General features: G+C 32.8%; 1 protein-coding gene across 1 annotated transcript in view; it reads left to right on the top strand.

Moving 5' to 3' along the window:
• The window catches only part of FBXL17 (F-box and leucine rich repeat protein 17), a 528,599-nt gene that overhangs the window by 141,755 nt on the left and 370,133 nt on the right, over nt 1-16,711 (top strand). The window contains exon 6 of the mRNA XM_074281924.1: nt 15,733-15,863. Coding sequence (XP_074138025.1) covers nt 15,733-15,863 — 131 coding nt within the window. The remainder of the gene's footprint in view (nt 1-15,732; nt 15,864-16,711) is intronic.

Below are 16,711 nucleotides of genomic sequence, written 5' to 3'. Positions count from 1 at the left end.
GGCGGCCAGCCCTGTGGTGGTTACTACTATCCTTCCACTCATACAATATTGTAAATTTGTTGCTATCCTTAAGTTTTTAATCACTTCCTCATTCATATATCTGATTAGTTGCCAAAATTATGTTATTTCAACATCCATAACATCTCTCATATATTCACCTTTCCAATCACACACCATGTCCCTTAATCTCTAATCACCTGAAATTAATAAATGAAAAAAACTTTTAGTAGGAACTTAATATGTTCAAAGCACTAGAGGATACAGAAAGAAGAGCAGACAAATCTTGTTTTCAGGGAACTCCTATTCTAATGGGAGAGTGAATCCATATGGAGTTTCAGCTGAAAATTGGATGTAATGTTCCTATGGTCTTAGGGTGCAGTGGCAAAGCAGATGATAATGCTTCTTTTTAAATTTCATTTCCTTTGATGAAATTATCAGTTACTAATGTTGAACCATTCGACAATGCCACAGACTTTGGTGACAAGAACTTTAGTTTCTGGTTCTTCTGCAATTGGATTATTACAATAGAATCTGAATCCATTTCCATACCTTTTTCCCTTCTTTGGTAAATAATTATTCCCTTTCCTATGGTTAGAAAAAGTAACTCATCTTTTTTTCCTTTATTTTTTTAATGGTATGGCTTTTTATAATTGGATTGCATATCTATTTTAAGCTTCTTGTTTGTTGTAAATAACATGAGCTATTGGTCTAAACCAGGGTTTCGTAAACCTTTTCTACTTGCAATCCCTTTTTGCCCCCAGAATTTTTACTTAACTCTGGGTATTCAGGTATATAAAATAGGTATACAAACCAAATATTTACTGATAATTAAATCATAATTTCATGACATCCATATTCATTTATAACAACCCCATATGGGGTTGCAACCTGCAGTTTAAGAAGCTTTGGTCTAAACCTAATTTCTGCCTAAATTAACCCCATTTCAGGAAATCTTATGAAATAGGGTATTTTTATCCCCTATGATTATTTGACTTACATGACTTATACATACTGCAGTTTTGATTGCTCCTCTTTCTTGTTTATTTAGTTTGATCTGCTTGGTATTGTAATCAGTACTATATGGTTTTGTTCACTTCCTGCTTTATAATATAGTTTAAAATCTGGTCATATGATATATCCTTTGTAGTCATACTTTTTCTTATTTTCCTCATGATTCTAGATTATTTGTTCCTCCAAATTAATTTTGATATCATTTGTCTAGTTCTAAAAAGAATCATCTCACCAATTTGATTATTACAGCATTGTATCCTTGGGTTAATTTAGAAAGTATTTCCATTTTTTGTTATATTAGTGTTGCCCAGTCATAATCAGAAATTTTATTTCCAATTATTTAAACCTTTTTTTATTTTTGTTGAGAATGTTTAGAGGCAGCTCGTCATAGTGGATAGAGCACTGGTCTCTGGAGTCAGGAGAATTTGAGTTCAAATCTGGCCTCATACACTTAATATTTCCTCACTGTGTGATGTAGGCAAATCACTTAACCCCAGTTGTTTCACAAAAGAAAAAAAAAAGATGAAAAAAATAGAATATTTTAGTTATATTGATGTAAATTTTGTATGTGCCTTTTTGGGTAAATTCCCAGCTATTTTATGCTGTTAGAGGCTAATTTTGAATGGAGTTTTAATTATAATTTTCTATCATTATAAATGCTGATGAATTTTTTTGTGTGTGGATTTATTTTCAGTTTTGCTACCTTTATGAAACTATTACTTTCTTTTCTTCTTCTTCTTCTTCTTCTTCTTCTTCTTCTTCTTCTTCTTCTTCTTCTTCTTCTTCTTCTTCTTCTTCTTCTTCTTCTTCTTCTTCTTCTTCATTAAAGCTTTTTATTTACAAAACATATGCATGGGCAAAATTTCAACATTGACCCTTGCAAAACCTTTTGTCCCAAATTTTCTCCTCCTTCCCTCCACCCCCTCCCCTAGCTGGCAGGTAGTCCAATACATGTTAAATATGTTAAAATATATGAAACTATTACTTTCTTTGCTAATTCCTTTAAACATACCACCATGTCATCTATAAATTGGTATTATTTTGTCTCTTTGACTATGTATATGCTATAATTTTGGTTTTGCTTTCTTGTCTTATTGCCTCAACTATCAATTTTAGAAGCTGGTCAGATAATACTGGGGTGTGTGACATCCTTATTAAGATTTAAAATTTTATAATTGTATTGGCTTATCTTGAATTACTTAAAGAGACTAATCTCTTGTAACTTTACTGTCTTCTGGTGGGAATCATTGGTTGAGTAAATTTTTATCTGACATAAATTCATAAAATTTTCAATTGGACTTTTATTTTCAGAATTTTTTTCTCTTGAGGCACTAGAATTGGTGAATAGGTGATTAAGATAGACTAAGTATATTTAGTGGCCTTTCTGTTTTTTTCTTGAAGAATTCAGACATGAGAAATGAGCATAAAGGAATATAATAAAATGAAAGGGATTTAATTAAAACAATCCAATTAAATTTTTAAAAAATGCTCTCTTTGCCTATTTTCCCATTTGAATTCATTTACCTTTCATTTATTTAAGCTTTTTTTGGTGAAAGTGAAGCTATATGAAAACTTTATACTTTTAATTGAAAAGAAATTCTTATCCTTACCTCTCACTGAATAAAAATATGACAGGCCTCAACTCTTCCTGAATGCTCTTGACTTTAAGTGCTGTTTGTAGTTTGTTTTGAGCCCTGGAAATCTCATGTAGAGAAAAGAAAAGTATGTAGAGGGGAAGAGAAATCTAGGAAAAGTCAATTAGAAAGTGTTACTGTCTTTCAGAGTGAAAGAGCTGGAGCTGTGCATTGTGCATCATTTATGAATTAGTTTCCTAACATGCAGAAATCCAATTAGTAAAATCATATTTCTGCAGCAGAAGACAGTGATTAAAAAATTGCTGAACTCGAAGTAGTCAGTATTCCTGGCACACATGTTAAAATGGACAGTTTACGAAAAAATTTTAAATGTTCTGTATTCTAAAAACAATTATGTAAATAGGAAAATGAATGTGCTTCTTGATGCTGAAATGACTTAAATCAGTGGAACGGGAGTATGTTTTCATGATTTAGATCTAAGTATTAATGAAACTTGTGCTGTAGATAAAGTTTTTAAAAATGCATATCTTAAGTTACCAGACTACTGTATTTTAACAACTGGCATAACAGTATAAACACTTATTTCAAATATGATGAAAGCTCAAAAAAAAAAATCCGGTATTTAACAAAGATTTGAGATTATTTCTAGGTCTTTGAATAAAAAAAATTGTATTCTGAAACTTTTTGCTTCAGATTTCAAATACAAATGATATTTAATTTTAGAGAAATGAAGTCAATTTGTTATCACCAGAAATTCAATCCATATTGCCTGCAGTTAGTTCTTTTCCTGTTAGAATAGTATGAACCTCACTATTTTTTGTTTTAGTGTGGTTTAGTATATATGTGTGTAAATTATGTTGTTGCTTACCGTAATTGTAAGATTAATTGACTAATGTTTTATTAATACAATGAATCAATTTATAATAACCTTTTCACTTTTTTTTTTTTTTTTAAAGAATGAAGGTAATATCTATTATTTCCTGGCCCTTTTCAAGACTAGAATGGAGCCAGAAGACATATTGTTGCTTGTGTTTACTGAGTTTCTTTAAATGTGCAATGTGCAATCAGAATGATAGTTACACAACAATTTGACAATTGAGGAATATATAAATTAACTTAATTTAAATAAATTTAAATAAACTAATCACCCATTTTGCTTAAAGTGTTTTGTTATAGCAGTAGCCCAATGACTAATTACATCTGGGAAATGACCTTTTCAATTTCAATTACTCACAGAAAAAAACTTATTTGCTGTTGTACTGTGTTTTCTTTATTTAGGGCAGCCCTTTCTCTTTAGTACATGAAGGTTCTAGGCAGTATTCCAGTTGTGTATCTTGGGTTTAGTTATCAGTCCCCAGTTTTTATGTCTCTGTTTTATCCCTGCACTATAAGTGTCGGAAATATTATGAAAGAAGTATAAAGTACAGGAAGTACAGTAAGCTCCATCAAGGTGTTTATAGACTTTATTGGGTATGGTAGATGGTGCAAAATGTATGAAACAAGTACAAAACCATACTAGTTGTACTTAATATTCAGAGGAGTCAGGGACAATTATATATTACTGAAATATTTTTGTACTTCTTGTAGTAAATAAGAATTATGAACAAAATGGATGCCCATTTATTAGGGAATGGATAGACAAACTCTGGAATATGAATTTAATGAAATTAGTATGCAATTAGAAATGGCCTATATGAGAAATTCAGAGAAACTTTGGAAGACTTTTGTAAACACATACATAGTGAAGAGAAAACCATAACTGTAAATAATATAAATGAAAAGAATACTCAAAGAAAGCTGAACTCTGAGTAACTGTAATAACCAACGTAGATGCCACAAGGCAGAGTTCAGATAGTGCAGGGTAAAATGGTGAATATTGTTAGAAAGTCAATATTAATTGTTTTTGTTCAATTGTTTTTTCCCTTCTGCAAAGAAGATTTCAATTGTAAGAAAATAGTTTGGAGTTAGAGAGTTATAGGGAAATTAATATTATGTAAACATAAAAGGAAACATTAAAATTTATTTAAAAAGAAGAATAAGTGGTTGGGCATGAGGAGTAGCAATGGGAATAGAGAAGCAGCAATACACAGGAACAGTATTATGGAAATTGATTGGATGTGGGAGATTAGGAGTAAAGGAACAAAGCTGACAAGATCAGTCTCATGAGATAGCTGACAAACTGTATTACTGCATTCAGAAACAGTGAAGTAAAAATAACAAGAAAAATTTCCAGGAAAAATATAATAAATTTGATTGTTGGTGGTACAATATCTAGATGGAGATTTCCTGTAGATGAAGAGGATCTAGAAAAGAGGTTGAACTATAGACATGTGAAAGTTATTTGCATAGAGATTGTAGTTAAAGCTGAAAGGTAATAGATTATTGAAAGATAAAAAGTACACTAAAGACAAAAACTACCCATGTCAGAGGAATGCCAATCCATAGGAAGGAATTAAAAGAACTAGTGATGGAGATTGAGGAAGAGTTGTTAAAGGCAGGGGGTACTGTTTAAAAAAAAAAAAATTGGAGTTAATTGTTTTTTAAATGTTTGGTAGAATTCACATATAAATCAATCTGGTCCTGGGGATTTTTTCTTGCGGAGTTGATTAGCTTGTATAGACAGCCTATTTAAGGAAGTTTAGCTATAAAAGGCAGAGGAGCTAGCGGGGATGAAAGGATCAAATGAAGGTTTTTGAGGTTGGGGAAATGGACATGGTTGTAGGTAGTAGGGAAGGAGCCAGTAAACAGGAAGTTAGTGAGAAAGTGGGGATGATAGGAAGGGCAAACTGCTGGAGGAAATGGATAGAATGAGATCACTTGTGCAGGAAGTGAGGTTGTCCTTAATAATGAAATGGGCCACATCTTTTTTGTGAGAGAGGTGAAGAAGGAGAAAGCAGGGAAAGGCATTAATTCTATTGATATGAAATGATGAGGAGGTGAGAAGAGGGAACTTTTGATGAACTCTTTCTTGATGGATTCGATTTTTTTTTCTGTACAATATGAGACCCGGCTCTCAACTGAGAGAGTAAGAGAGGAGGACGTTTGAGAGACATGAAAAGATGTTGTAAAGAGCGGGGGAATGAATTAATTAGGGAGATGTAGAAGAACTGGGAATACCCAGTTGAGATTGTGTCCATAAATTTATAGTGAACTGAATCAGAACGCCTGTGATTTTTCTGTCCACAGTCAACAGCATGTGTATAGGAGCAAAAGCAGCAGATGATGGGAGTGATCCAAAGCTGAGGCTGACCTAGGTGCCTTTATTGAGTTAATGAGTTAATTGGGTTAATAAAAGCATAGCTTTATTGAGTTGAACTGGTTCAAAGGGGTTGAAATTGGAAAAGGTGGTCTGAGGAAGAACTGAGGGGCTGGTAAATTGGAGGTTGTGGAAATGGATGAAGAGTATTGAAAAGAGGGAGAAAAAAAAGGGGGAAGCATTTTCAACCAGTCAATAAACATTTCTTAAGCACCTACAATGTGCTAGGTACTGTGTTATTTTGGTGTAGTGCAAAAAGGTGCCATTAATGAATTCTCATGAATGAAAAGAGATTTTCTGTGAAGGGAAGAAAACAAGGGAAGAGCTCTTTCAGTGTATCTCATCTGCCGAAGAAGTTAAGTGACTTTTCTAATATAAGCATTATCAGATAAATGCTTTGAACCAACATTCTCTGATTTTATAGCTAGTCCTTTTGTACTATACTACATTGTCGATAGCTGTGGCCTAATAATTGTTTGATTTTGCTCTTTGAAGTTAATGAGCTCTTAAGAATACTGTCTGGGTTTGTTCTCCACATGCACTAGCAGTTTTTCTTCCAATTTGGGGAACTTTTAAAATTGAGTTTTTGGATCACTTCTAAGTATTTGAGAAGGAAGGAAAAAGAAAAAAGAAATTTTTGAAAAGAAGAATTCTTAGGGGAAAAACAGTCTTTCCAGGAAATGGAAATGTTTTGTCCTGTAGCTGTTAAAAGTATAGATTTGTGTTACTACTTGTGCAACTACAAATCCAAATGGATGTGGGGTTAGAGGTGAAGGGGCAGGAGTGGAGTGAAACCTACCTCCAAGTGTGAGTATGAAAGAAATGGAACAATGAACCTGTAGTACTCTTGTGGACACTGATCACATAAGGAAAGCCCTGCTGGGTTGTTTTTTTTTAATTTGTTTTACATATTAAATTGTTAGAGTAAAATTGTATAATAAAGTTGTAAAAGAAAACAGAGCAAGGAAGGCTATATCTTCCCCCAAAGTTCTTGATAGATCTCTGAGGGTTTGATCTCATTCAGCCAATTAACAACAATTAGCTTTTACAAAGAGATATTTAGTATGAAGATACAGTAATGATAGACATAAGAAAAATTTTCAATCAACATGTTGGGGCACATTGTGCCTTGTGATCTCAGTGACCCTTTAGGGTTGGCCCCTAGTCTATAATGGTGTTTTGGTTGGTGGCAAATACTGGTCTGGGCTCTCCTTACTGGATTTGTGGGCTTCATTCTCCTTAACTTTCAAAGCTCATACTGTTGTCTCCAAATTTCCCTCACTTAAAAGGAGCAAAGAATGGATGCAAAGAGACAATCAATAGAGAAGAATAAAGAACTTCCCACCCAGAGGCTCACGACATTATGTTGGTTTTTAATTTTTTTTTTTCATTTCAGCTAGGTAAGAGAGAGAAAACATCATCTATTAATATCTTTTGAATGTTACTGAATTCTATGCAAGGATGGTGTCAACTGAACATGTTGCACATGTTATATGGACAAAAAAGCCAGATCTTTAAAAATTAAGCAATATTACTGTGTTATTTGACAGGCTAATTAAAGCCTATAATCCTAGTCTTTTTTTTCTTCTTTTTCTTTTTTTTTTTTTTTAAAGTAATGAGCCATAGGACTTGGCTTGCTGATGCTCCACAACTCTCACTGCTATCAGGAGGATTTAAAAAAAAATTTTCTGGGGGCAGTTTCAATTAAGTGACTTTTATAAGGTCACTTAGCTAATAAGAGTCTGAGGTTAGATTTGAACCTAATTAGATCCTCCTGATGGTAGGGCTGTGATCTAGCCACTGCTCCACTTAGTTGCCCCTGTGTGTACTTTTACAGTGGATTTTGTCTCTGAATAAAGCTTGTTTTTATTTCCTTCCGATGGAATATTGGCAATAAAGGGGTAGACCACATAGTGAAAAAATGAAAAAGAGAACCCATGAACCAATAATTGTAACCTTAATGATGAGACTGTGCTTAAATTTCTTTTCTCTAAGAATGAACAAGAGGGGCTTCATATGAAGATCTTTTTCCAATTTTGACCTCAAAATAAACTGACATATAGTTGGTTTTTAATTGATAAGAGATTTGACAAAGCTGTAACATCTCTTATTCTTTTAAGGCTATGCATCCTTAACTCTGGATGTAGGAGTTTCATACTCCAAGAAGCATTATCTTCTCCCCACCACACTCACAAATGAGATTTCAGGACTTTCTAAAATCTAAGAAATTTATATATGCTTCCACCTGGTTCCTGACCTTTCTCTAATTGGTTTCTAGTTCCCTGCAATAGTTTTAGCCTTCCATTTTTGACCTTTAGGTGTTCCCTCTTTTTCTCTTCTACAGTTGTTAATGACTTTGTCCTCTAGAAGCTTCTCTCTCCTTTCTATTCCTGGTTTGTTGACTTGAAGTGAATTCACTAATTTTAGGTAAAAGGCTGTTGCTAACCTTTTTAGGAAGTTGACTTTTCTTCCTTAAAGCTGTAGACTGACAATCTCTGCTCCTATTTCCCTAGAAATCTTGTATCTATGAGATCTCTTCTTCCATGCTCTACTTCCTTTATCTTTGAAGCCTTATGCAGCTTCTCTTCTTTCTCCCCCCTCCAACCCCCCAGTCTCATCCAGATGGATATTTTTCCTTTTCAAACCTATCCACTTCCTTGACTTCTTTTTGGGTTCATTGGCAGCAATGGTTTTAGCAGATACATTCAGCAGCCATCTAATAATGAGAACCTTTTTCTACCCATATTTCCCCACGATCAGTTGGCTAAATTTAGCTGGCATTTATCTTCTAACTCTCCCTCAAAGGAGAACTGTTTTTCTGGAATCCAAAAGAAACATATCTTAAACTTTTAAAAAATAACAGAAAAATCTGCTTACCAATAGTGCAAGGCTATGAAGCTACATAGAATAACAATAGAATATGTTCACTTACATTCTGACTTCCTTAGCTTCTTGGAAGTACATTGAATAAATATTAAAATATTGAAAGGGATCATTTATGATGTCAGATTTGTCAATCTTTACAAAATCAAATCTTGGGCCTTGCCTCACTGATGAAGATGACAAATCTCTTATAAAGGGGAATAAATTTAATTAAAATGTCAGGAATTTAAATGTATTGTTTATTTCTGATAAGGGTAAAGGGAATATTTTAGATATATTTTTATGAAATACTAGAGAGCAATATTTTCAAATTCCCATGACAGGGATATGATTGAGGTGAAGTTTTCCGAGTTGTTTGTGTAAATTTTAATAAAATAATAATGACATACAGGTGTTACATAAAGGCTGGCATGATGGTTATGATAGCAGGAGTCTTCGATCTAAGAACTGACTTTTGAGGGCAGTAAAATTCAGGTCCAGATGGCCAAACAGACATATTAATATTAGTTTAATAGGCAACTGTCAGTATATGACATGTGCCTTATTAGAAGTTAAATCTTTGCTTTTTACTAAAGAAGAAATAAGATGGAGGGAAGAGCCCTTTTCGCAAAAGACAAATTCACTTCTTTTGCCAGTTGTATACAAGCCATTCTTGTAGTACTGTTCTTTGCAGCAATGAATGGTGAATTATACACAGAAATTAGAAAAAGTTCAAGTTTGAATAAATCTAAATTAGAATTTTATGTAGAATTGTCTTATATAACTTTAGGTGTATTATAATTCTGGAAACATGTAGTTTTCAGAATAGTTTAGATCTATTAGCAAATCTCTCTTATTTTTTCAACTTGTCAGCAGTCAATGTATTTCTTTAGTTATCAGTTATCAGTTACCTGAACTATAGAATGGAAATAATAACAGTTATAAGATAAGCAGCACTATCATCATTATTATTATAATATGTTATGGGATCATATGATATAGACCATATGAAATGCCTTATATTTTTGTAGTATTTAATTATTTTAAGTTATTATATGAAACCTATCTTGAAGTTGAAAAGGCATAGATTCGTATCTTGCTTTTAATACATATTAACCAGATGACCATGAGTAAATTACTTAACTTTTCATTTCCAGAGACTGCTAAGACTATAAAATAGTGACAGATTTTGAAGTTTCCACACTGAGAAGAGTTTGCTTTATCCGTGAAATCACAGATTTGTATTAAAACTGGATAGATGGCATAGGTAAATTACTAAATTGTAAAGCCTAATCTAGGACTGTTTAGGTATAATAACCTAGCAAATTTTTACTCAGTCATCAATCAAGATGTTTCATCCTAAAGATGGGAGTGCTAAAGCTGAGTAAATTTATTTCTCTCAGGACTGAGCTATGAATTCTGTGGATTTAGTATGAAACTTGAGGGCAAAGTATTGATGTGGGTGGTTAAAAATGGGGTAGTAACAGGATTAAGACAGATAAAAGAGATGAAAACAAAGAGCACCTACTATGTTTTATGCTAAATACTGAGCACATATGCTATGTTATATATAAAGGTATATGCCTTTATATATGAACGATGTATCTTTATATGTTATATACTTTTACAAATATATGATGTAGCTTTATCTACAAATGATGTACAGATATCTATGGATCTTTGTAAATATATGATTCTCACAGCAGCTCTGGGAGTTAGGTACTATTATTATAAGCATTTTGTAGTGACTTGATTGAGGTCACAGCTAGTGAATATTTAAGATTGGTTTTAAACTTAGATCTTCTTGACTTCAAGATAGGGATTCTATTTAGTGTGCCATTTGGTTGCCAAGATGATCTGGATTAATAGCTGTATGGATTGTGAATTATACTTTGATCTGGTCTAGAGGTAGGAAAGTTTGCATTAAGTCATCAACCAAGGTCTAAGATAGATGTTCCAAAGGTACAGACTTTAGGTTTTATTATCTTTACTTTAAAGGTGATAAAAATGTTGGTGACTTTTCTTTGATCATAAAGCTAATATCAGTAGTTAGATTCTATATTTAACACAGTCTCTATTATGCCATGCTTTATACTTTTAATATTTCTTGTTGCTTTAACCTTATGCAATTTGATGATCATTATTGTCATTCGCAAAATGAAATGTTAAATTAATGCAAATTATATGGATAATTTAGGCAAAATAACTGGGATAATGGAGAAAGCAGTGGACTACGAAAATGAAGACCTGGGTTCTCATCTGATCAAATGCCAAAACTTTATTTCCCATTGGACACAACATCTCTGGGCCTCAATTTTCTCATCTGTAAAATAAGTGAACTGCATAAATGATACTTAAAGTCACAATTCTTAAGATTATATAATTTATGATGATTTGAAAGGTATGACTGAAGTTTGGGTACACAAGGATTTATACAATATGATATTTTTTGAGGGCTATTCCAATCACCTAATCCAAGTACCTCCTGCATTGATGATTCTTATTCCACCATTAATAATTCATTATTTTGGCTTGCACTAATTAATTTTGCTTTATAAATAAATGTAAATCCTCATAAGAAAAGTAATACCTAAGGTTCTTAATTTTTTTTAATAAATGAGATTTTTATTTTTTCAATTTAAATGAGAGGTGAAAGAGCCTGTCAGAGGTAAGTCTGGCTGATTTAAAATTTTCCCCTGATTTGGTGTTATTTGCAGATGCAAATATATAGAAAAGCAGCATGAGATAGAGAGAGAATGCTGCATCTGGCAGTTAAGAAGGCTTGGGTTCATTCTGCTTCACCCATAGTTACATTTGCAATCATAAGCAATCTTAAGGCATAGTTTCCACCTCTCTAAAAGGAAATAATAAAAGTATTTCTTTCATTTGTACATTTTGACCTGTAAAGGTCAAATGTGTTGATCTATATAAAATACTTTGCAAATCTTTAATGTTAGCATTTATTAATTATTATCAACCTATTACTATATAACGGAAGCAATATATTCATATAGGAAAATATGTTGTGCCCAATTATTAGTCTGAATGTAAAAATTTATAGAATTCACAGAATTTTATTTTTTTACTACATAGCATTTTAATTAAATCCTTGATCCAAATTTGATAAGCACCAAAAAAAAAATTTCTGGAATATTGAATGTGAAAACCATAAATCTCTTTATATAGAGATATTTATACTTAATTCAGTGTATTCCAAAGTTGTCTCTTTAATTCGTATTGCCCTCTTAGCCTCCTTTGTATATCTTCTCTGCTCTTTCCTTACAAACTTCAGTGATAGTTGTTCTTTCTTTCTTTCTGTTCCCCCCCCCCCCAGGGGAGGGAAAAGAGCATAGCTGTTCCTCTCCTCTCATCCATTTCTTTTAAAAAAATTTCTTACACTACAGTAACATTCCATTACATTCATATGCTCTAATTTCTTTGGTTATTCTGAAATGGATAGCTGCTTCATTGGTTTATAGATTTTTTTTTTATGACAAAAAAGTGTTAGAGTAATTTATTACAGGTAAGCTTTGAGGGTACTTAACCTAATCTCCTTACTTAAACATTGGCACTTAGGTTCCCAGGAAGTCAACTGCTACTTAGTCCTTTTGGTTTTCAGGAGTAGGTAGTCCCAAGTGGTTGTGGACCATCTTTCTTAGGCTTTATATAGCTCATGAATTTCCACTATTGATCTTTCCACCATGATTATCAGTTGATATCACTTGAATAGTCAAGTTTAGTTTTAGAAAGGCTATACAGTTGGTATAAAACAGTCTCCCTAAATGTTTGTGATACTCTTTCCTAAAGGTACATACAGAATGAAAAGGAAAGTGGACTTAAGTTAATAGAGGACATATGCTAAAGGATTAATTCGGAACTCCTGGAAATTCCTTTGTTAGAGTTGTCAGGACATTCTCTTTAGGTATGGGATAGTTTTTCTTCGGTGCTCTACATAGAGACTCAAATCTATTTTTCTTATCCAAGCCATTGTATCATAAACCACCAGTAATGAAATTGCTGTCAGCCATTCTTGGCGATTCTGCTAGGATGCCAAGGAACAAAAGTCTAAACTCTCTGAAGCCAATGAAAAAAGGAAGAGACAGAGACCAAAACTGAGGCCTGGTGCTTTTTCTACTTTCCCTGCTTGATCCCTAACTCTTAATCAATTTCTTTTCAAGGATTTAGCTGAAATGTTTTCTCCTTTTTGTTGCCAGGCAGTTAAATCTCTGATTCTAAGTAGGTAGATGATTTTACCCAAGTCCCAGAAGGCATGATTAATTCCTTCATACAATGTGAACAAAATTCCTGTTGCCCCTATCTAGGCCATGTTCAAACTTCATCAAAATGTATTTTCACCTGAGAGATGTATAAGGTTATAAACATCTTATCACTCACCTTAAGTGGAGTAAGTTAATTGTCTGAGCTGACCCTGCCCACTCTTATAGTAATGATGATGATGATTATGATATTTAACATTTATATAGTAATTTAATATTTGCAAAGTATTTTGCACCTTTTCCCTCTTTCATCTCTTTGGAGTATATGCCTCTATTAGTAGTTTCATTAAGTTAAAGGGTATACATGATTTAGTAATTTTTAGATAGGTTTAAATTGCTTTCTAGGGTATTTGTGGTTATACTAACAATGTTGGGCTTATTTTTCCCCACATTCTTTCCAGCAATTATTATTTTCCTTTTTTGCAGTCTTTGACATTCTAATGAGTATAAAGTAAAATTTCAGTATTGTTTTAGTTTGCTCTTCTCTAATAATTAGTGACTTTGAACAATTTTTTCCATTGGTTGTTGAAATCTTCATTTTTTTTTTTTTCCTTTGAAAGCTGACTTTATATCCTTTGACCATTTATTTATTGGGGAATGATTATAAAAATTATAAATTTAAGCCAGACTTTTATCACAGAACTATACTGCCTAGATATTTTGAATTAACTATTACTTTTTTGGGTTTAACTGCATTGGTTTTGTTTGTGCAAAAACTATTTAATTTTATTTAGACAGAATTATTTTATCTTCTTAATTCTCTGTTTTGTTTAATCATAAACTCTTTTCATATCCATAGTAGTGAAACAAGTATTGCTTCATCTAATTTGTTTATAACAGTACCTTTTATGTACCCTTTTGGATTTTTTGTGGTATATTGTATAAATATTGAGCTGACTTTTTCTGTCCTCCTGGATGGGAAGATAAAGAGTTATTTGGACCTGACCTCCATGTCCTTAGCTCTTGGTTCTGCTTTCCACCTCTTTTGATGACTTCTGTGCTCAGTGTGTCTTCAGGCTTCAGTATTCTAGAATAGAGATCTCTGAGTGGCTGAATCTCTTGGAATAATCTTTTTTATTCTTTCTACTGCATTGCATTCCTGCCTATCCCCATCTTCCTGTAGGTTTCTCTCTTCTCACCCCATGCCTCATGGCTGTCAGGTGTTACTGACCTATGCCTGGCTGCAGATGTCCAGCTTCACTTGCCTTGTCTAGAGAGGAACTTCTTTTCGACATTTCTTCCATTGCTTCTGATTTCTGACTATCTTTTGTGTTGTCCTGGCCACCAAATGAAAGAGCTTGTTAATACTTCTTTTTGGATTTTGTAATCATCATTTTATCTGATACCTTTTTTTTTTTTTTAGATTCTTGCTAGAATATAAAGTTGAAATATACCCCTTATTCTAATTAGTGGACAAGTCTTCTTTCTACCTTCACAGTACCTTTCATATCCAATCCCTTCTCTCTATTCTCCTATCTATCACTTTAGGTCATGCCTTCATAACCTTTTGGTTTTATTATTGAAAAGACTTCCTAATTGGTCTCCTTGCCTCAAATCTTTCTTTATAGTGATGTCCAAATGATTTTCCTTAAGTGCATGTCAGACTATGTTACTTCCCTATTCAATTCGGCAATAATTTTGAAAGTTTTTTATAGATTGGATCTAACCTTTCTTACTGTCTTCTTTGTCCTAAACTTCTCCCTTACCCCACAGTGCAGTCAATTTCTTAATCTTGCCTTCTACATCTGTAATATCTTCTACTTCTAGCCCTCTTTAGTTGGGTTGATTATAATCTGCACCATTCCTCCTCTCCTCCATTTCAGTGGCCTCCTCAGTGTATGTACTCCCTACCACAAAACTTGTCTCCTCTCCCCAGGTTCATCTTGCACATTGCTGCAAAAGTGATTTTTTACTAATGTAGTTCTGATAATGTCATCTTCTTCTCAAGGATCTCCATAAACATCTTTATGATTAGGCCTGAACTTATCTTTCAGCCTTATTGCACATGATTCCTCTTCCCACAAGCTGGAGCTTAGCTTAACTGGCTTTCTTGATGCTTCTCACATATGACACCTTATTTTCCATCTCAGTTTTTGCTCTTCCTGTCCTTCACAGTTGAAATGCTGTCTTTTCTCATCTCCGTTTTAGAATCTCTCTTCAAAACTCAGGTCAGGGACTTTTTGCATGAATCCTTTTCTAATCTGCCCTTTCTCTCCAAACACCTTATTTATTGACTTCGCAATCATTTTCTTCATAATTACTTTGTTTATAACTATGTATGCTGTTGTCACCCCCATAAATGTAAGATCTTTGAGCATAACATTGTTTATTTCTTTGTACTTGTATCCACAGTTGTCTGTGTGTCTATCTGAATTAGACTCCTTTATAAAGTTTAAAACTGCCATTTTAACTTGAAGTTAGAGTGACAGTTATTCAAAAATGAGAAAACTTAAGGTATGATTGTTAAAGTACTATAGATAAAATTTCTTTAAGGCTTAAGAGATTTGTAGTCTTTACAATTATTGCAGTTGTTTATAATGTTACATAATTTATTCTTGTAATAATGACTAGAGGTTTCCATTTGTTGTCATTAATGTTTCATTTTAATCATCAAAGATTGTAAAATTAATCTTTCTAATTTATAATGTAAAGTAGATTGTTTAATTAGGGTATAGGACCAAAAGGCCCTTACTTTTCAACTCTTTCTCCTTTATTTTATTTGTCTCATTAGTTAAGAAACCTTTCCAGTTTGGATTTACGTCACATCACTGAACTGGATAATGAAACTGTGATGGAAATAGTCAAGAGGTGCAAAAATCTTAGCTCCCTCAATCTCTGCCTGAACTGGATCATTAATGACAGGTAACCATTTTAACATCTTAAAAACAGTTTATTGTAGAAAACATAGTTTATGACCATCCATTGTGTTGTATTAATTTATGTGTTGAAAAGATTACAATATTTTAAAATTATTTGCAGAGCATTGTATTGTCCCCATCTGCCCATATTGTGTGGAAATAAAAATAACTTGAACTTTTGGTTCAAGATAAGCTGAAGGTTGGTTGTTTGCTGCAGGATCAGTGTTCTTAGAGCTTGAGTAAGCTGATTTTGCTATAGATTTGTTATGAAGAAACTGTGATAGAGTGATTCAGAAAAAGTGATGCAAATAGTTGTGTATATTATGCTTCTTCAAGTGCTTTTTCTTTTGTTCTTTCTATAACTTTTTTTTTGAAAAATAAATGAAAAGGCAATAGTATGATTTGTGGAAAGTGTATGAAGTGGAGAAAACTTCCCCAAAAATGATATAACAGCAGAGCAGTCTAAGGAGATAAGTCTGATTCAAGTATACTTTTTACCTGGGGAAAAAGAAATTTTTGCTTAGGAATTTAAAGATTTTCTTCTGTCCTACCTAATATTAAAAAATTTCTTCAGAAAACAATTTTTTTAACCTTTTCCCCTCAAAAATGTTGAAATGCTATCAAGTTAAAATTAACACATTTAAATGGAAAAGTGACATTGTTTTCAGAAATAACCTCTTGATCTTAAGATCTGTTAAATGTCAGAAAACTCAGGAGGCTGAATGCTCCTTAAAAACAAGATCTTCCTTGATTTTACTTCTTAAATTAACTGTATAAATAAAATAGCAATAATATTTTTGTTTAGTTGTGATACATTCAGATTTTATTTCTCTATCCAACTAAACTGTGAAT

This window comes from Sminthopsis crassicaudata, chromosome 1 (assembly GCF_048593235.1).
Source record: "Sminthopsis crassicaudata isolate SCR6 chromosome 1, ASM4859323v1, whole genome shotgun sequence".
In the NCBI taxonomy this organism is placed as follows: domain Eukaryota; kingdom Metazoa; phylum Chordata; class Mammalia; order Dasyuromorphia; family Dasyuridae; genus Sminthopsis; species Sminthopsis crassicaudata.
The sequence above is the reverse complement of the archived record's forward strand: the minus strand, read 5'-3'. Positions and strand labels throughout refer to the sequence as shown.